The sequence below is a fragment of the Heteronotia binoei genome, chromosome 8 (assembly GCF_032191835.1).
Source record: "Heteronotia binoei isolate CCM8104 ecotype False Entrance Well chromosome 8, APGP_CSIRO_Hbin_v1, whole genome shotgun sequence".
Taxonomy (NCBI): Eukaryota; Metazoa; Chordata; class Lepidosauria; order Squamata; family Gekkonidae; genus Heteronotia; species Heteronotia binoei.
In genome coordinates this window covers 49,835,236-49,857,289 of record NC_083230.1, presented here as the reverse complement: position 1 = coordinate 49,857,289, position 22,054 = coordinate 49,835,236, and the positions used below count along the sequence as shown (strand labels likewise).

At 43.9% G+C, this 22,054-nt stretch overlaps 1 protein-coding gene across 1 annotated transcript in view; it reads right to left on the bottom strand.

Annotated features, from left to right (window-relative positions):
* Positions 1-22,054, bottom strand: part of KCNMB4 (potassium calcium-activated channel subfamily M regulatory beta subunit 4) — a 43,341-nt gene that overhangs the window by 4,856 nt on the left and 16,431 nt on the right. Inside the window, exon 2 of the mRNA XM_060244559.1 lies at positions 16,848-16,972. Coding sequence (XP_060100542.1) covers positions 16,848-16,972 — 125 coding nt within the window. The remainder of the gene's footprint in view (positions 1-16,847; positions 16,973-22,054) is intronic.

The window sequence follows — 22,054 nt, the reverse complement described above, 5'->3', positions numbered from 1 at the left end:
GCTAGGTACCAGATGGCAATTCCTACTCGATTTTCCACTGGAATTGCCATTCTCATGTGTGTGTTCTGCCGCTCCAAACAGTGCCTCAGGGTGCCAACAAATTCAAAGAACGTTGCCTGAGACATCCTTAAATTCTCCAGCCAGTCTTCAACAGTCCAGGTGCCCATTACATTGCTGTTCCACTAGTCCTTGCTCCGTGATTTCACCCACCAGCATCTAGGCACTGTATGGGCAGCAATGACGGGTAACTGTGCCCTCATATATGCCCTCCTGCTGTACCTGGAGGGTCCAGGGCTTAAGACTGGCACATTAATTGCAGTTGCTGCCCCCCTCCTCCTCCTCCACCTGCTCCTCATAGATAGATGGTGCAGAAGCACTTTGGACAAAGCAGCAGTGGCACTGACCATCACCTGTACCACCTCCATAAGAAGTCTCAATACTGTTGTGATGGAAACCATGACTATTAGAACAGCAGAACAATAGCCTTCCACACAAATCATTCACCAACTTCAACCCACAGAAATCTGTGGCTTCCCCCCCCCCGACATTTATACCTGCTGCAGCTTGGCACAAGTCACTTTCCGGCCAATAGCCTGTGGGCATGGATGGGTGCACATCAGGCTGGGTTAGCAACATCTGTCTCACCAACCACTGTTGGTCTGTTCTCCCACCGACACCTGCTGCCCTATGGGCAACCCCTCTCCAGGTGGCAACAACCCCCCCCCCAAAAAAAATATGTCTCAGAGTCACCTACAAACCAATCACATTCCCCTGACTCCCGTATTGGCATGGAAGTGATAGCAACAGGTGACAGACCAACGCCTAGTGTCCTGATCTCCCGCTTGAACTGTGTATTCAATGGGGCACCTGTTACCAAGTTTCAGCGGCGGCAATCTCTGGCATCTCAATGGAGCCCAGGAATCCCTATGGTGGTGCTGTTGTGATACATCGCTATAGTGCTATAGCGCTCTTAAACTGACGTTCCCCCCCCAAAAAAAGCCAGAGATCACGTGCCAGCGAGCGAAAAAAGGTGCGAAAACTGCTCCCGTATTAGATACTGGGCGTTTCACACAGCGCCCATACCGATTTCAACCCGGAAGGAGGGGTTGAAAACTGGAAGAAACTGCTCTTTGTTAGTAACAACTCAGGCATGCCTCACTACCGGGACAGCCGCGGGACTGTATGAAAAGGTGACAGTATTCCTGCAGCAGCCAGTTACTGAGTTGGGTCTGTCTGAAATGCCAGCAGAAACCCATTACTGTTCAGTAACTGACCAGCTTCCATACCGGAATACTTAGGCTGTATGAAAAAGCTCAGAGGCCTAGTGGGCCTAGGGAGCCTGTGAGGCCTGTGTCTCAGTAGAAAGAGACAGCCTACAATCCACAGAATGCTTGGTGCTGGTTTCAGGCAATCAGCATCCAAGTAGACCCTGAGGGGAATTGTTTAAAAGCTCTCTCAGGAGATAGATGCTGTTCTTTCCTCCTGAGAGGCCAAGCAGGAAGGACAGCTGCTGTTTAAGAGGAAGATCCTCACTCTGAGGGAGAGAGTGAGCAGGCTGAGGCCTGGGGTCTAACAGTCACGTTTAGCTGCGTTAGGGACTTTATGTTTATTTTCCTTCACCCACGTTACTATAGCTTTAAACCACCTTACAGTATCTGTTTGCTTCCCCTTTATTGATTTTCCTGTTTAAAATAAACCTTTTTGTTGTTCTTTGTTACTCTGCCTGATCTACACGCCTATTTTCTTGGCCAATGGAAGGGATCTGAAGGGCCTGGGAGGGACTCCGGGCCTTCCCAAGGAACCCTAATTCCCGAGTGGTGGCAGCGTCAGGTGGCACCATCTGGGTCATGACATATGCATAGATGTCACTAGACTCCAACTTTGTTCTGTTGCTTCAGACCAACATGGTTGCCCACCTGGATCTATCAGTCTGGAATATTGTTCAAAACAGTTATCTGAATTTGACAGTCAAACTGTTTCAAATTCAGAGAGAAAACTTGGGGGGGGGGGATGATTAGCCCAGATCATTCTCTAATTTTACTAGAAATTAGGAGCAATTGTACAAATGATCAGCATGATACATGACAACATTGGTTGGAAATTCTATAAAAATCATGACATTTAAAACCTTTGAAAATGAGTCAATACATGTCTAGTCAGACTGCACAAAATGTTCAGTAGTGTCTCAGGTTTTAGAATACTTATAAAAGGATGCCATTTTAAAGATCAAAAGATTACAATTTGGATTACAAAACAAAACATTTGAGACAGCAACTGTTATTTGCTGGGATAGCTTATCACTCTAGATCTGAAAAAGACCATTAACTTCCTTAGCAGAGGAAACCAAGAAAGATGTGGCTCTGGCCCAGACCACCATGAGTGGATGACTGCCTCAACCAAACCAAGATTTCCCCACCACCTTGGGCCTGAAAAAGGCTAGTGGCCCCACCAATACCTACTGCTAAAAACTGTTGTTAGATCAGGACACCTCTTATTGATGTATGCATTTTGTAGAGTACATGCTTTGTTGTAAGTGGTTTAGAATGGTAGAATACCAGTGCAATAAAAGCTTTATTAACCAGCACTCAGTTAACAGACATATCTGTGGACACTTAGGAACAGAGGATCTTGTAAACTCCTAGTGCACTGAGGACAGTTAACACTGTCCATATGGTAAACACATGGCCTCCTACAAGGACTCTGTATCAGACATGTACCTGGAGTGTCATTCTGTGACCTTGATTTCCAGGCATGCAAGGAACTAGTTTGAATCAGGGATGTGGTGTGCAAAGGGCATCAATATATTTGTTACTCTACAAGTGTAAAGGGGCATCAATATATATATATATTGTGGATATATTATATATATTGTGGATGTATTAGTGGATATGGAAATCCACTTACACAACACTTCCATGTGAGCCTTGGAGTTCACTGTACATCTCTCTGTATCAGAGTGCCTATCACTAACATGCGTAGGAAGCTTCTTAATTCCTAAATTCCTAAATATATATATGCTACTCTACAAATTCCTAAATATACATATGCTACTCTACAAGTGCAAACAGCAGCTCCCCAAGGCCATTTCAGGTCCAGAAAGCTGTGCAGGTTGGAAGGCTGATGCTTGGACCCATGTGCACTTAGGAATTTAGTTTGCAGAATGAATTATTGTTATTTTATTGTATTGTTATTTACACTGTAAGCTGCCTTGAGTTCTCATAAGGGAGAAAGGCAGCTTATAAATGTTTTAAATAACTGTCTGTATGAATTGGCCCTGAATCTAGTAGCTGCATGGAGATCTCATGCATCTCTTGCACATACTGGCCCTGCTCATTAGGTACACAGTGAAACAGCTGTATTAGGCAACAGTGAAATAATAACTGAATCACACTATCAAACCAGATTGTGACACAGCATATTTATGAATACACATGATGTAATTATGACCAGATAATTAAAGATACTCCAATCAAGCAATTCTTCTAAGTGTGGGGTTCTGGTTCATACTTTTGCTTATTCAATGGATTACTGAAATCTGGAGTCCTATGAGCATCTGAATAGAAGTATCTGAATGATGGCAGCATCTGCTTATGTTAGCGGATATGGAAATCCACTTACACAACACTTCCATGTGAGCCTTGGAGTTCACTGTACATCTCTCTGTATCAGAGTGCCTATCACCAACACGCGTAGGAAGCTTCTCAGATCTCTGCTGTTTTACTATCACCAGCCTTCTTCATTCAGCCTATCCTCCATTTGTTCTGATAGCTGCCCATTTACTACACAAGTTCAGTTCAGCTTTAGTTCAGTTCAGTTCAGCAGCTCTACTACACAAATTTTTACCATGGGATCCCTGCTTCACTTTCTGGCAACTGGTAGTTAACTGAAAGAGGAGTACTGCAACTAAGATTACAAAATAAAGGTTGACAGATGTGCTGCTCTACAAAATTCAACTACCTTATTATGGGAGGTCCTTTATCACAGCAGGTAATTATTCCTATAGCTTCAGGATACAACTCAGTAGTCCACAGATGTTCATTATTATATGCTTTCATTAATGAACAATTGCGTACAGCACTTTACCCTGTATTTGGATAGAGGTGAGAACTACTCATATGCAGTACCGCTGCCAAGTCACAACAGAAAAAAGGCACAGAACCCATTTTCTCACAATGGGTAAAGAGACTACCCCCCCCCCCCCAATAACATTTATCATCTGAAGTATACTAAAGGCAAACTCACTTCCTGGCAAATGACTTTATTTATCAGTTTAATGCAAACAAGTTTCACTCATCTCTACTTATAAGTGAAATGGTTACCAAACCTATGGTTATACAATCTAAACAAACAAACCAAGAAGGGACTCGATGAGTCTTGCAGGGGGAATCCCATATTCCCCCTTCCTTCCCCAGCAGGGAAGCCATTTGCTGGGCAGCCTGCCCAGCAGCAATGCTGCTGCCTCCATTTCCCTCCTATCACCTGTCCAGCTCACCTACCCTCTCACTGGCTCCCATGGGGGAGGCAGCATTGGTGGTTTCTTCTTTGCCTGCCTGCAGTGCTGCCCCACCACAGCTTGGAGGGTGGCAGGGGCATTCATGGTTTCTTCCTATGCTGTCTGCCCTCACTGCTGCCCCTCCATGGCTTACATGCCAATGGGGTGCAGTGGTGACAGCTCCCATCCATCCATCTTCATCCTCACCACTTGGCAAGGGGCAGACAGTGGGAGCAGTTCATAGTTCCCCTCCACCACCTGACACTGTGCCACCACTTGAGTGGTAGAGGGAAAGCAGTAGTAGCTCCTGCTCCATCTTCCACCCATTTGCCTGCCTACAGTGTGTGTGTGTGGTGGGGAGAGCAGCAGTGACTTCTGCTTCTCCCTACCCAGAATACTACCACCTAAGGCTTGGCTTCTGCTCTCTTCCCCACCTGCAGGAGTTCAGAGGGAAGGTATTCATGGGCTACCTCAGAGTGCATGGGCTCCTCCTCCCCTCTGCTAAGTGTAAGTTTACATTGTACATGTGCAAACAATGTATTCCTTTGGAGGAAGATTTAAAACCCTCCTACATTTTAACAACTTCTCATACATTTTTGCAAACCTAGAGGGTACTCAAAGTTTGTTAAAAATTTTCCCTTTACTCTAAAAAAGGTAAAGGTAGTCCCCTGTGCAAGCACCAGTCGTTTTCGACTCTGGGGTGACGTTGCTTTCACAACGTTTTCATGGCAGACTTTTTACAGGGTGGTTTGCCATTGCCTTCCCCCCAGCAAGCTGAGTACTCATTTTACTGACTTCAGAAGGATGGAAGACTGAGTCAACCTCGAGCCGGCTACCTGAACCAGCTTCCGCTGGGATCGAACTCAGGTCATGAGCAGAGGGCTCCAACTGCAGTACTGCAGCTTTACTACTCTGCACCGGGGCCCTTCACTCTACATGGCCCTAATCTGTGGATTTAAATACCCCATAGATGAGACATATTGAGAATTATACTGACAAAAGGTGGCATCCTAAAGGGATTTTCTCTTATCTAACTTATCTAGCTTATAGAAACCTTGTCTTTATGCACAGAACTCTTCAACCTCCATTTTTTTCCCAGCAAGAAAGGTTACACCAGCAGCTTTGTATAGCTGCCTACTCAACTGCAGCTAATACATTTTTGGTGATAAAACTTAATTCTCCCTTTTGTTTATAAACTGCTGCATGATGAGTAAAGGGAAACATGTCTAAAGGCAAAACACTAAAATGCCAAGTTTGTACTTGCCAATAGAATCCAGTTCATTAATATAAAACATTTCCAGAGAAAACAAACCTGAAGCAATCAATTACAGCACTGCTGATCTTGAAAGTAATTAAGGCTGGTGCAATGAGTCAGCACAAGAGAAAGGTGTTTTCATGCCGAGGCTCATCTTTCAGCATTGTGAGCCTGTCTGTTGCTGGCCATTGGAACTGGGTGTCACATGAAGAGGCTCTTTAGGCTCCCAGTTTTTCCTCTTCAGGAAATTAATATGGCATTGTTCACTGGTGATTCAAGCCCTGTTACAGACAGACAGAACTGAAGTGTAGATGTTCAGAAAACTGACAGAAACTTTTAGTACCAGAGGGATTCAGCCTTCTTGAAATCATGCGCCCTGACAGGGTTATGGTGCTCCTGAACAGATAAGACCTAGAAGGCCAGTTGCAATAATGCAAAGAATGCCTTTCACTGATTCCTAGTGAAATTCCTGCACCTCTTTACTTTAAACTGCTCTGAGCCCCTTCTATTATTAATGTCTTTGTAATTTTGAGACTAGACTACTGTAATGCATTCAGCATGGGGCTGCCCTTGATAAAGGCATAGAAGCTTCAGCTAATAAGGAAAATGACGGTTCAAGAATGTTATAGCAGTTCTTCAGCTTCCAAACTGGACACCACTGGAACATGCTGCTCATGAAGTGTATAGCCCTAAAGCAATGGCCCCCTACCTTTTTGGCCCCAGGGCCAGCCCACCCACCGTGGCCCCAGGGCCGGCAGGGTGGGGGCACTGAATTCAGTCTCCCCCTGCCCCTGCGCCTCCTCCCCCCTCAATTTGCACAAGTTTAAGGCTGGGGAAGGGGGGGTGAAGCGCCTCCCCAGGGTCTTTAAAGGCCAACCCCCCTGCCAGTCAGCTGATCAGCAGGGAAACCATGGCAGCAGCGCGAACAACCGGCTGAAAAGGTTGTGCTGCTCTTGCTTCCTTCCCACTTCCTTCCTGGGCATGGGAAGGAAGGGGGGAGGAAGCAAGGGCAGTGCGGCTTTTTCAGCAGGTCGCTTGGCTGCTCCGCGGTTTCCCCTGACAATCAGCTGATCGGCGGGGGGAGGGGGCAGTCTTTAAAAAGCCGGGAAGGCACTTCACTGCCCATTCCCCAGCCTTAAACTTGTGCAAAGGAAGGGAAGAGGAAGCACTGCGGGGGGGGGGAGGCAGGGCGGCAAGGCTGCACAGCGCTGTGGGGGGGGGGTATCGGGGCAGCGGGGCCGTGCAGCCCAGTTGCTAACAGGCTGTGGACTGGGACTGGTACATGGCCCAGGGGTTGGGGACCCCTGCCCTAAAGAACTGAGGTTGTGCTAGGCTGTATCCTGAACACTCCACCCAACATCTTCCTCCGGCAGAAGGCTCCACGCTTAGCCAAGCAGACTAGTAGGATTTCACCTCCCTAACTCATTGCAGAGTCACTGGATTTATTGTTACTTGGGTTTTCATTGGACAGAGATGAAAACCCGTTAGACATGAAATGAATAAGAGTATTCAAAATCAACCAAGGATACTTACTATGTTCAGCATCCACATCCCAAACAAAAGAAACAAAGGCACAGAGAGAACTGTTCTTGGTGGCTGCTTCTTCATCTTGGAATTCCCTATTCCTTAAAAATGGTAAATGGCTCAATTATATTATACTTTGGCCTAATTATCCCAACACTACTATATAAGATTGCAGAATTCCAGTATACTAATCCCCATATGCCCTTTTCTAAGTCTAAACATACCGTACTTACTGTACACTAGTCATTAAAGAAGTAATTTGTGCACAGCTGTCACACCTAACTTGTATCTTTGCAGCTGACAGTGATGAGCCATGATAGACCCTCTGCATCTCCTAGGACGGTGTTTCCCAAAGGCAGGGTCACGACCCAGCACCAGGCCGCAGAGCCCTCAATGCCGGGCCGCAGGGCCTTCAGTCCCCTGCCCGCCCCTCCCCCCGCCCTGTGCTTCCCTCCGCCGGGACTTGCATGCCTCCGCGCCTCCTTCTCCCACCCTTCCCCACCACAGGCTGATCAGTTTCATGCTGTGCAAAGCCCTCCCCCCCACACCAATCGCTGGGAAATCGGTGCTGAGCTCATTCCTCACTGGGCCAAGCTGACCGCAGGTCGAACAGACCACAGCCAAATAGGGCGCATGGCTCCTCCTTCCTCCCTCCCTGGCACTTCTTTCCCATCCAGGAAGTGCCGGGGAGGGAGGAGGGAGAAGCCATGCATCATTTTCATCTGCGGTCTTTTCGACCTGTCGCTGGCTTGGCCCAGCAGGGAATGAGCTCAGCACCGATTTCCCACTGATCAGGCGATCGGTCACCTCCCCGCACCTCCCCCCCAGCGTAGTGCCCCGCCTCCTCCTCCCTCCCTTTCCCACCACTGGTAAATTGGGGGGAGTAGTAACTACCCGTTCACAAGCAAAGCGTGAAAAACCAGAAAATTGTGGGGGAGAAAGACTGATTAAAGAAGTGGAAAAAGAAGATGCAGTACCCGAGGGAGTGAAAAGGGGGGAAGGAGGCTTCTGGTACAAGGACAATAAACTTTATGTGTCAGAGAGCCTCCAGAAAGAAGTGCTACAATTTTGTCATGACAACTAACTGTCCAGGCACTTTGAATATGTCAAAACCCTGCATCTAGTGAATAGACCATCTCCTTGGCGAGGAAAACAGCTGAGATAATTCAGCGCTGAGGCATGCTGCCAGCATTTCGAAGGGACCACGCCTGGAAAGGGAGTGTGGCTGATCCCTCCCGCACACTTCAGTGGGGAAGGGATCAGCCACGTGCCCTTTCCAGGCGCGGTCCCTTAGAAATGCCGGGGGCATGCCTCAGCGCTGAATTATCTCAGCTCTGTTTTCCTCGTCAAGAAGGTGGGTGTCAAGTGCCAATATTTCTCAATAAGCAGTCTTTTGTTTTAAATCAAAGTTGTTTTATTGTTAGAAACTCAGGAGCTGTACCAAGGACACAAGCCTTGGGAGTAATGACGCACACACAGTTACACAGTTGCTATATAGGATATCATCAAAGGCCTGAGTCACGGGTTACAGATGCATGCTTGAGACACGGGTTCAAAGGTTGCTAAACCACTATCTATTTTATTACTAAGGAATTTAGGCTGTTGAAAACATCAATCATTCTCACACTATTCTGGTAGATGATAAGAGTTGTCTGTGTGAACCTGTGGGAGAAGCGACTTGAAAGTAATACCAGCCAGGCTGTAGTATAAACACCTTTGGGCCAGATGGATTTATTATTTGCTCAATAGTTGTAAATAAGGGGGGAGCAGAGGAGAGCTGGTGACCTGCTCTTTCGCTATAAGAAAAACATGTTACAGAAATAAGTGCGCTTGACATACTGCCCCCCCAAGCTCCCTTTTGGGGTTTTGAAGGATATTTAGCATAGAATTGTTTAATCAGCGCTGGCGCCCTCACATTTGAGCTAATTATCCATTTATGTGTGGTTGAGAAATGTTCCCATCTAATCAGAAAATACAATACACCCCTCTTCAGGTTAGCATTTAAAATCTCTTTTACTTCATGGTGATTCGGATCCCCTACTGGAATAGATTCTAGAGTTTTGAGTCTGGGGTGCCAGGGTGTTGCTCCAGGATCTCTCTGAAGTAAACTGCAATGAAAGATGGGATGTATCTTACTGAATAGTTTTGGTAATTTGAGTTCGACAGTCACTTTATTGATTACACGTTTAATACGGAATGGTCCCAAAAACTTGTATGCCAGTTTTTTAGACGTTTGTGGTAAAGGCAAGTTCCTGGTAGACCGGAATACGGTATCTCCCACTTTAAAATCCCAAGCGGGTGAATGATGCTTGTCGTAATGTTTTTTGTAAGTCTCTTTAGCCAATTCTAGATTTTCTTGGATATTGTTCCAAGTTTTTCTCAGCTTTCCCCACCATTGCTCAAAAGTCGATGGGGTTTCAGGCACTGTTCCTCCCGGTAGTTGTGGAAAAGGTTTCCCTTCATAACCATTCACTACCATGAAAGGGTGGGATTTGGTGGAGCTATGTATGCTGTTATTATATCCATATTCTGCAAATGGGAGTAACTCTGCCCAGTTCGACTGCTGATAGTTTATAAAACATCTTAAACATTGATCCAGAAGCGCATTCACCCTCTCTGTCCGTCAGTCTGAGGGTGATACGCTGAGCTCAATCCCTGCTCGATCCCGGTTAACTTACAAAACTCCCGCCAGATGCTGACAACGAACTATACGCCTCTGTCACTAATTAACTTATCCGGGAAAGAGTGTAATTTCACCACATGTTGGAAAAATAATTGGGCAAGCCTTTTAGCCGTGGGTATCTGAGAGCATGGGATAAAGTGAGCTTGCTTAGAGAAGGTGTCCACTACTACCAGAATTACAGTCTTTCCCTGGGAAGGGGGGAGTTCTACGATAAAGATAATGACACCACGGACCACAGTCTGGTCGCTGTTTCCAGTGGTTGTAACAAACCTGGGAGTTTTCCCCCTCTCTTTTTAGCCATTAAGCATATTGGGCACAAAGCCACATAATTAGATATGTCTCTTTTCATAAATGGTGACCAAAATTGTCTATTCACTAGATGCAGAGTTTTGACATATCCAAAGTGCCTGGACAGTTTGTTGTCATGACAAAATTGTAGCACTTCTTTCCGGAGGCTCTCTGACACATAAAGTTTATTGTCCTTGTACCAGAAGCCTCCTTCCCCCCTTTTCACTCCCTTGGGTACTGCATCTCCTTCTTTTTCCACTTCTTTAATCAGTCTTTCTCCCCCACAATTTTCTGGTTTTTCACGCTTTGCTTGTGAACAGGTAGTTACTACTCCCCCCTAATGGTTGGGGGAGATGAGTGAATTAATTACCTCCTCCCTTTGGTTATTGTGCTGGGGGAGACGAGATAAAGCATCAGCCAAAAAATTCTTAGATCTCGGGATGTGTTTCAGTTTGAAATCGAATTTAGCGAAAAATCCTGCCCACTGGATCTGTTTTTCAGTTAGCTTCCTGCGACCTGTAAGAGCCTCTAAGTTCTTATGGTCAGTCCATATCTCAAACGGGACCCTCTAACCATGATCTCCATGTTTTTAGCACGAATGTTACAGCGAACGCTTCCTTGTCCCAAACCAACCAATTCCTCTGCTCTTGTGAAAACTTTTTAGAGATGTAAGCACATGGTTTTAGGGACCCCCCCCTCATCTGGTTGCATGAAAATTGCCCCTACAGCGACATCGCTGATGTCACATTGGACCATAAAGGATTTTAACTCATTGGGGTGAATCAGAATGGGTTCACTGGTGAACAGTCTTTTTAGCTTGTTGAATGCCTCTTAACAACTTTGCTCCTGTTAGTTTTGCTCCTGGCCGCTTGGCCTCCGGACCTCTCCCTTTTGTTTTAAGGAGGTCTGTCAGGGGGAGCATGGTGTGGGCGAACCCTTGTATAAAATTAGGGTAAAAATTTGCGAATCCGATTAAGGATTGTAGCTGTCTATGTGTCCTCGGAGGTTCCCAATCTAGCACGGCTTGTATTTTGGCGGGGTCCATTGCTAACCTCCTCCCCAACACTCGGTAGCCTAGGTAATCCAATTCCATCTTATGGAACTCACACTTGGATAGCTTTGAATACAGTTGGTTCTCATAGAGGGTGGCTAAGATTTCCCTCACCAGTTTCACATGTGAGGGGAGATCACTGGAATAAATAATTATATCATGCAGGTACACCACCACCCCTTGGTACAAATACTTTCACAGGACTTCGTTATAAAGTTCATGAAAACTCCCAGGGCCCCTTGTAACCCAAATGGCATGACCAAGTATTCAAACTGCCCCATCGGCGTGTTAAATGCCGTCTTCCATTCATCCGCTTCTTTTATGCATACCCGGAAGTAGGCGTCTCTTAGATCCAGTTTGGTGAAAATTTTTCCCTCCAACACGGTGCTTAATAAATCCTTTATTAAGGGTATGGGGTACGCATTTGATGTTGAAATCGCGTTGATTCCCCTAAAATCCGTACATAACCTGAGCCCCCCATCTTTCTTCTTCCTAAAAAACACTGGGGCAGCATGTGGGGCCGTGGCTGGTCTGATGAGCCCCCGCTTTAAGTTCTTATCTAGAAACTTATGGAGTGCTGCATTTTCGGCCCACACCATAGAGTATAGTTTAACTCAGGGGAGGCTTTGCCACAGGATCAATTCTATGGCACAGTGTCCCAATGGGGGGGAAGCTCATTAGCTTCTTCTTCACTGAATACCTGTTTTAAGTCTCTGTACTCTTTCGGAATCGATCTCACCTCTTCTATGGTGAGGCATAGTTTTTCATTCAAGAGGAGTAGTTCCAGGCCCCAATCCACGTTCCATTGATGAGGTTCGCACCCTCTATCTCTAAAGCCTATGATCTGGTCCCCCCATTTTATATTGGGTTCATGTTTGGCCAACCATCCCACTCCCAGGACAATGTCAAATGATGATGAAGGGGCCACCACAAAAATTTCTGTATTCCAGTGGTCTTCTATCCCTACGGGCACCCCTTGGGTTTGTTCCGTGCATTGTTCCCCTTTCATTACTGTACCATCCATCTGTTCGAATTGTATGGGGTGTTGCCATGGACTCATAGGGAGTTTGAGAGCTTCCACTAGCTTGGGTGTAATTATGTCTCTGGTGCACCCAGAATGTAGTAGTGCTCGGGCGTGTATAAAACGTTTAAGTCTAGGGTTCCGTAAAGTCAGTGGGATGAAAAACAAAGTCCTCGTAATTCTCACCCTCAGTGGCGCCGTTAATTCCACGACCTGCTGCTCAGCACCTCTCAGTGCAGGTCGCTCCCATTTCCTGCTGGCTCATCTTCCCAGGCATCTTCCCCTATTTCCTCGATAACGATGATCTCCTCCTCCCGTGGAGTCATGGACGCCGAGCTGCCCTTAGCTGGTTCGGTCGTCTCTCCACCTTCTTCGCTTTGGGTGCGCTGGTCTTCGGGGTGAGGGGCGGCCTTGAGGCCGCTTTGGGCAATTAGCCGCCATGTGGCTGGGGTCGCCGCACCGAAAACAGCACCTAGGGGTGGTTGGTTTAGTTGTTCCCCCACACTGACCTGCTTTCCGCCCTTCTGCTTTTGCCCCCGGCCGAGACTCACATCCTCCCTTACCACCTTGCTGCTGTTAACGCTGGAGAGCCACTCTCTTCATATTGGTTTCCACTTTTCCCGCCAGTTGCACCCGCCCTGCCAGCGTGGTAGGGTGAGCCTGTTGGAGGGTTCGATCCAGTACGCTGGCATTCAGGCCTCTCTGGAACTGCTCGATCTTCATCTGCTCATTCCACCCTCGAACCTTGGCTGCGTTGGCTTGAAATTCTGCGGCGTACTCTCTAATGGCTTTGGACCCCTGTTGTAGGTCTCTCAGGGTCGTTAGCGCTCGGGTCTCTTGCAAGGGATCTTCGTATTGTGTCAGTAGTGCCTGCAGGAATGCCGCTACTGTGTCTAGTTCAGGGCTCCTGGTTTCGTACAGGCTCACGTACCATCTCTTGGCGGCCCCCTTCAGTTTGGAACCTAAATAATCAACTCTGCTGAATTCATCGAGGAGGGTGTGCCCCCAGTAGAACATGAAGCTGTTAACTTGTATTGAAAAATACTCCACCTCTTTGGGGTCTCTGTCGAAGGTGGCATCCAGCTCATGGCCTCGGCCGTAATCCCTCGGCGGTGGCAGCAGTGGCTGAGGTTGCTGGGGGCAGTTATGGCGGTGGGAGGGGGTTGTGGTAGCTGCCCCCCTCTCTGCGCTGGAGGTTGCAGCACCCGGTCTAGTTGCCTTTTCACTTCTTGGGCCATGAATGCGTTGTTGGCTCATATTTCTTCTCTTAGACCTCTAGCCATCTCTGCCATTTCTAACCTCTAAAGTTTGGAGGTAGTCCCGTGGGTCAGGGTTTTGTTCTTCCTCCTCGTCTGGGATTGGATCGGGACCTCATTCTTCCTGACCATCTCCTCCGCTTGCCTCCGAGGTGCCTTGGTCGCTGTCGTCTCCCACCTGTGTGTGTAGGGGGGGCAGCCCTAAGATCGCCTCTCTCCGAGCGGGTGCTTCATCCATTAGGCTAGTGGACCTTCTGGGGCCCCAATCCGTTGGGGTTATGAATAGTCGCTGTATGTGCAGCAGAGACCCTTGCCCTTCCAGCCTCCTGGCATCAAGTATGTGCCACGGAGGTTGTCTCAGGGCTGTGTCAGGTCCTTGAAACTCACCAATTGGTCATTCTGGATTTTCGGAGGCTTCTCCATTATCTGGAGCTCACTGTCATTGGGGTAGAAAGTTTCCAATTCGGTTACGTCCCCAAGTAGGATTACTCCCAAAATGTCAAGCACCAATATTTCTCAATAAGTAGTCTTTTGTTTTAAATCAAAGTTGTTTTATTGTTAGAAACTCAGGAGCTGTACCAAGGACACAAGCCTTGGGAGTAATGACATACACACAGTTACACAGTTGCTATATAGGATATCATCAAAGGTTACCCTACAGATGCATGCTTGAGTCACGGGTTCAAAGGTTGCTAAACCACTATCTATTTTATTACTAAGGAATTTAGGCTGTTGGAAACATCAACTATTCTCACCCTATTCTAGTAGAAGATAAGAGTTGTCTGTGTGAACCTGTGGGAGAGGTGACTTGAAAGTAATACCAGCCAGGCTGTAGTATAAACATCCTTGGGCCAGATGGATTTATTACTTGCCCAATAGTTGTAAATAAAGGGGGAGCAGAGGAGAGCTGGTGACCTGCTCTTTCTCTAAAACATGTTACAGAAATAAGCGTGCTTGACAGTGGTGAGGGGGAGCTTTACAAAGCCGGAAATATATCAGCAATGGGAAGGGAGGGAGAAGGAGGCTCTTGCAGCGAGAGTCAGCATTTCAAAAAGTGAATTGCTCCCATCCTGGTTTTTTCTATTTTTCTTTTCCTTTCTTTTTTCTTTCTTCATTTTGTCCCTCCTTTCTTTCACTCCTTCCTTCCCCTTTCCTTCCTTCATATTTCCTTTCTCTTTCTCTCCCCCTCCCTCTCTTTCATTCATTCATTCATTCTTTGTCAGCCAGTCTTTTCCCATCCTCTCTCTCTCTTTCTGTCAGACTTTTCCCCTGTCTCTCCTTCCTTCCTTCCTTCCTTTCCTTCCTTTTCTCTGTCTCTCCTTCTGTCAAACTTTTCTGCTGTCTCTCTCCTTCCTTCCTTCCTTCCTTCCTTCCTTCCTTCCTTCCTTCCTTCCTTCCTTCCTTCCTTCCTTCCTTCCTTCCTTCCATGCCATTGCTAATCTGAGTAGACCTGGGGGTGGGGGTGGGAGAAGCTTGAAATGCCCTGCTATTTCATGTTTTTCCAGGCTGCCATTTCATGCTTTCCCAGGATGAGAGCATTTTATATTTTTAGTTTTCTGCTGTGTGATCCTTGTGCTTCTTCTTGATTTTTTATTTTTAAAATTGCATTGCAAAATTCCACCATCTCCTACTTTTCCTAAAAAAATATATTGCAAGAGTTTTAGGCTTGTTTGTACATCATTTCCTGTCTCCTGGCTCCACCCCAAAGTCTCCTGGCTCCACCCCCAAATTTTAGTGGGCCACGAAAGAGAAGTGTAAAAATAACGGGGGAGGGGGAAGTTTGGGAAACCCTGTCCTAGGAGTTTCCAGAACCCTGGATTGACTGACCTTGGTGCCCAGTTATATTTCCTTCCCTGCTTATGTGCACAGTTACTTATTCTCACTTTCTGTCACAGCTAGGTAAACTTGCAGAGGCTATTCACAGTCTCCCCTCATTCACAATAATGGCTGCACAACTGTTCTGCCCAACCAAGTTTCAATTTCTGACCTGCAGACTGCTGGCTGGGTCTCCATGCATACACATCTCCTGGGAGCTGGATGACATCACGCACCCAGCCCTGATGGTCATTCTATATGTGCAAAGGCCTGTGCAAGCTGCCTTCTATGACTTCTGCCCAAGCCAGAATACCTTATATACATTTGACAGGGTTCACATACACTATCATGAATTTCGCACTAGATCTTTAATCCTGGGATAGTCCTGTTCCCAAGCTGACATTCTACACTAAAATCAGAGAATCACAGTCATGGAGTTGGTTTCTCTGATTCTCTGATTTTAGTGCAGAATGTCAGTTTGGGGACAGGGCTAAACCAGGATTAAAGGTCTAGTGTGAAATTGTTTTCTACAGTAACATTTTATGAGCAAAGTTTTACCTTTGGCAAATTTTTGACAGAAATTTCTAAACATTGCATGGTTGGGAAGAGGACATTATACTTATCCACAGGGCTTTTTTTTTGGGGGGGGGGGGTAGAAAAAGCCCAGCAGCAACCTATTTGCATATTAAACCACAGCCCCTGATGGCAAGACAGCCAGAACTGCGTTCCTGTGCATTCCTGCTCAAAAAAGTCCTCCTTATCCCCTTGTTTTATCTGGAAACCAATTGTTAAAACAACACTCCCATAGACTTGCAGACATACGAGCAGTGGGGTGGGATATGGCTCACATGCATAGAATGAATAACTTCCAAATGTCAGTCCCTCAGCTCCAGTTAAAAGATCCCAGGTGAGTGAGTGTTGGGAAACACCTGTTTCTTCCTGAGGTTAATGAGAGTTGCTGCCAGTCAGAGAAGACAGCACTAGAGAGACCACTGGTGACTTAGTATACATCATCTTCACTTGTTATAAAGCTGGAAGGAATAAGAATCATCTGGGTCAGACAAGTGTTGCAAGGGCAGGGTTACAGTCCCACTGCAAAGCTACCCACACAACTGAGGCAGTGATGTGCACATTCAAAGAGCAGATGCAAGGCAGAGTGATAGTTCCAAAGACCTCAAACAAGGATTCCACACAACATAGGAGAAAGCAGACCATCCCCCATCATGTATTAAAAGGCCAGGAGCTAAAACAATGCAGGCCAAGTTTACCCTATGCACTAAGTTTACAATTGGTGCAACATAAGTTTTCCCAAGATTTATTCCACAGTGTGTTACGCACAGAAACAGTGCTATCTGGAACTCAATTCTATTTCAACTTGAACCCCTCCTGGAATTTTGCTAGGATACAGAACAGAACACTGAAAAGGGTACATACAAAGTGACAGATACAAAAAGATACTTACCTGAGGTGCTGATTGAAGTAGCATGGGAAAGGCTGAGAGCCTTTGTCTTGCCATATATCCTGCCAGTATGTTACCATTTCAGAGTTTTTCTGATTTTCTCTTTCACAACGTGGAATGTATGAACACTGTTAAAAGACATGTCATTAAAATTCTGTTGTTTTAGCACGCAGCAAAATAAAATATCATTTATCTCTGGACTATCCTCAACAGTTTTCATAATTAAATTAACACATATGTTCCAGAACTGAGCAAAAAGACAGGAGGAAGGAGTAATGAAACACTCAGTTACTGATAGTATTATTGTTTAATTACTGAATATTAAAATGATCCCTTACAAGACTGGGTTTTCGCACATACACCTGACCTCTTATTTTAGATTGTTATATAAAAATGAAAGTAATAGAACAAGAACCAATCTGTTGTTTCATATGCCAAAATACAGGGAATGCCATCTTGTTTTTACAAGAATGTGTGGCTTGAAAAGTGAAAATTAAATACAAATATAAAATGTGCGCAAAAGTCAGTGTTCCACTAATGCAATATTATGATTTAATGATTAATCACAATATGCTGAAGCTGGCACACAGGAGACACTGACAATTACCTGAACTGGAACAAATCATACTTCTTAAAGGTCTGACTATTTTGTCTGCTTAAAAATACAACCTGGTTTTAAATGCCATCTGGATGTACTACAACATTTACAAATCTAATGTCTTAAAACTGAATCCATGACTCTCCGTCAAACATACTGAGTACATTTCAGCGCAAAACATCAAAATGTAAAGAAGAAAAATTAAACTAAACTACTCTGGGCTCATGAAATCATGTTTTAGATTCCAGTTTTAGACAAGTTCAGGGTTTCGTGGCAGCAAATTGTTCCCTCCTCCTCTTTTCCACCAGTAGAACTCCACAAACATCACAAGAATGAGGAAGCCATTTCACTCACTTCTTGTTTTAGCCATCTAATTAGCATTGTTCCTTGACCACATAGATTTCACTACTCAAGGTGTCTTTTCAGTGCTCAAAAAGCATAGTTGGGGGGAAAGGATGTAACAGATAACTGGATATAACTCTATGTTTTGAACTGTTCGAGCACCTGGTTAGGAGGCATATTAAATTTTAGAAATAGATGGCTTATATAGAACAAGGACAACTTGATTTAAGCATATTATTTTATGTGGGCTTTTTTGCATTGTACTTATTATGGTGAAGTTTGAGAAAATCAGAAAAAAAACATGCAGCTACCACTCAAATTAGGAAACAGAAGGTTTCTACAATTACTCAAAGGTCTTCAGGACAAGTTGACATTTTGTGGAACAATCCCACAGGACACTAGCCTGCCCCCTACTCAACTGTTTTTAGAAGTAAGGTGAAGATATTTTTACTTTCCTAAATCTTGATATCTATGTGATCCTGAATTTTGTTACAAAGTGTCATCCTCTTGCTTCTGACATACTTTTACTGATTGTGTTGTTATAAATGGAATTTGTTGAATTGTTAAAACTTTTTTATTAGCTTCTTCGAGATTTTTAGCTGAAAGGTAGGGTTCAAACATTTTCAATAAAATTAAATATATTATTGTGTGGATCATTAGCCTAGTTTACTTTTTCTTTAGATGACAACATTTTGCTAAGTTATACCCTCTGTAGACAAAGCCATTTGAAAGGCTTCTGAATCAAACCATCCAAACTCCTAATTTTAAACCAGAACAGAGAAATGAAAAATGTGTTGTCTGACTCCTGCAGAGTATCAGAAATAATTGCAGGCAGAATAACATAGGCTACAATGGAATAGAACCTGAACATGAGAGACCTGAACATAAGGCCCCTACTTCCTTAGTGTTCTCCCATTCAAATACTAACTAGGGCCAACCGTCCTTAACTTCTGAGATCTGAGAACAGGCTGGGCTATCCAGGTCAGGGCACTTCAAGGTAAGATTTCAAAAAGTATTCAGGTAGAAGAAGATTCACATTGAACTGAAGGTGGAAGCCGGAAGCTTCTGAACAGATGCTTAGCTCGAAATGCTGTTGAAAACCAACATAACAATTCTTTCCCATAATTACATTATACGTTAAAATTCTTTCCCAACAGGCAATTGGCCAGATTCTCTCACATCCCCCATCACAATATGCTAGGGTGCTCAGTGATTTTACATGCTTTGTAAATACATGTTTCAGGAGTTATGAGTATTGATTTCAGCAACAAGAAGCTGGTCCCTTGGCAAATGCAGTGCATGGCAAGGAAGGCATGATGGCTATTTACGCACTTTTGATTTAAGCAGATGCCCCCCAAAGCCTGAAAGCTGACAGCTTATGATATAGGGGATATATTCCTATTAAATCAACCAACAAAAGTCATAATGGCTAGTTTTAATTAATTTTCTCGCCAGAACAAGATCCACAAGCAGATGGGCTAAAGCAGCTTTAATCCTGTTGAATATTTTTACATTCATATTTTGAGATTTAGTCTGACCTACCTGGACTAATCTTATAAGAACCAAAACAAATTTAGGACTGCATCACTGTATCCCAATTCCACTGAAATGCAGATTTGATATACTCAACAGCTACCATACAGGAGCTTTCTGGATCTATTAGCGTAAGAATAAACTTAGCAGGAAAGATCGATCTAAATCAAACTGTAATTCCATAGAAACTAGAAAATATTTTTACAGCTTCAAGCAGTGTTTTGAGATTTCAAATGGCAGCTAATTTGGTTTTGTTGTGTAGGAAGTTGTAATGAGCTCAAAGTACACATTTCCCCCCTCTACATTATCAGCTTGACAGATGGTAGCTAATCCTGCTGAGTAGTTAAATAGAACCAAAAAGGAGAGTTGATGTAAACCAACAGGGCAAAAAACCCCAAACACCCCACTGATAATCAATTCATTGTTTTTCCCCCTTCACTCATCAGAGCATACTCATCTGATAAACATTCAGCATACCTAAGCAGTGCATAGTGCTAATTGAGGATGCTTACATGTTACTCTCTTTTTTTTAAGTTTAACTCAAACTTTTATTGATAAAAACAAAACAAAAATAAAATCATACACTAAAATCATACAACGATGACACATACATCATTAAAAATATATCAAGCTAGAATATACAGGATTTTTAGGTTAAATATTTTCCTTAGTGAGATAACTATAGGAAACCATGGTATGACCACCTTTTTTTTATAAACTATGGGAGAAGTTTTGGAAAACGAGTAAATCAGCTTAGTCAAAATAAAGTAGACCCATATTTTAGTCTTTCAATGCTGCAGAGATGGAGGATGTTTGTCCTTCCACTTTAAAGCCAGTTCAGTTTTTGCAGCTGATAACAAAATGGATATAATCTCCTTTTTCCTATTTGAAACAGCCAAGCCATTCCAACAATCAAGTAATATCATAACCGGGTCCACAAGTAAGTTAAAATCCAAGATTTGATTTATCACCATAATCACTTGTTGCCAGAATTGCAAAATATAGGAACAAGACCACCAGTAATGCAAGTAAGAAGCAGATAAACCACACTGTTTAGGACATAGAGGAGTAGTTACAACCTTAACCTTGTACACCTTGACAAGTAACCAATACCATCTCAGAATTAGTTTTGTTGATCACTCTTACCTGTAAAGTTAAATGAGGATTTACACTACATACCGGTAATACATTTTTATCTCTTAAACCCAAATTCATAATCCTCTATCACACAAATTAAAGTAGGAGAAAGATATTTAACTTCTGACATACAGCACTACAAATATGGGCATATTCCTTTCTCTTTTGGAGAGAAATACTCGTGCTGAACTAGTAGTTACCTGTCTTGCTTCTGGGCACCTAGCCTAAAAAGCAGCACTTCTGTCTGCACAGGGTTATCTTCAAGTAAGTGATCTAGCTTGGTGTCCCTACATTTGTAGAGAACTGAGCAGAAATACATTAGTTTTACAAACACCTCCTTTGTCTCTAAGTAAACACAATGTGTAAAGAAAACATAAGTGAGCTAGCTGCATTGCCCAGATTCTATTATGCTTCTATGCTGTATAAAGGGCTTACCTAGTTGTGAAGCAAAAGGTTTTAATTACAGTAACCAATTTATATGCATTCTTGTTCAGGAAATTCATGATTTACGAAGTGGGGGAACACTCTTTCCAGTCTTTTTTCTAAGCAATTTAAAACTTCCTGAGTTTAAAACCAATCCAGCCATATAACCTTTCTCATATATATCTTTAAGAACCAGCAAGTTTGACACATAAATGGGTTTTGACAGTATTCTTAAAAACCTACTAATGTTATTCTGTGGTATTAAAATAGATTTACTAAATTTCTAGAAGGACAAGCTTGAGAAAGCATCAGCATGGCTTCTGCAAAAAGTCCTGCCTCAGCTATTTTTGGAGTTCTGTAAGAATATTAACATAACAAGTTTGTGGATAGGGCTGAATGGACAGAAATTATATATCTGAACTTCTAAAAAGTCCCTCTCCAAAGCATCCTAAGTAAACTTAGGTCTTCTTATGGATCAGTTGAACAACAGAAAGAAGAAAGTAGAAGTAAACAGAGAGTACTCATAATACTGGAAAATAAGCAGCAGGGTCCACAGATGATCTGTATTGGGATCTGTTTGTGCTATTTAATTTGTTCATAAATTATCTACATTTCGAGGTGAGCACTGAAGTGACCAGACCTGAACATGATACCAGATTGTTCAGAATGAAGAAGCTCAAAGGAAACTGAAAGATGTTTCCAAACAATCTTTTCAAACAGGGTGAACAGACAACATGGTGGCAAGAGATATGAATTAATTACAGGCAAAATTGATAAACACTGCAGAAAAAATAAATCATGACTTCATATATACACACATATATGTGCGTATACTCAACTAGTAGTGGTGAAACAGCTCAATGAAAACATTAATCCAACATGCAGCAGCAACATTAAAAAGGCACATTTCATACTGGGGATCATAAGGAAAGGGACTAAGCATGGATCATAATGCCACTGTATGGAGCTACAACATAGCCACACCTGGAATACTGTGTACAATTCTGGTCACCTCATCTCAGAAATGATTTCTTAGAAATGGAAGAGGTGTAGAAAAGTCTAAGGTGAGACATGACAGGTTTATGTGTAGTGTGACAACAACTCCTCTCCCCAAAGTATCAGAATTTGAGGCACCCAAGTAAGTTGAAACAGTAGATTTTGTAAAACAGATGCTTCA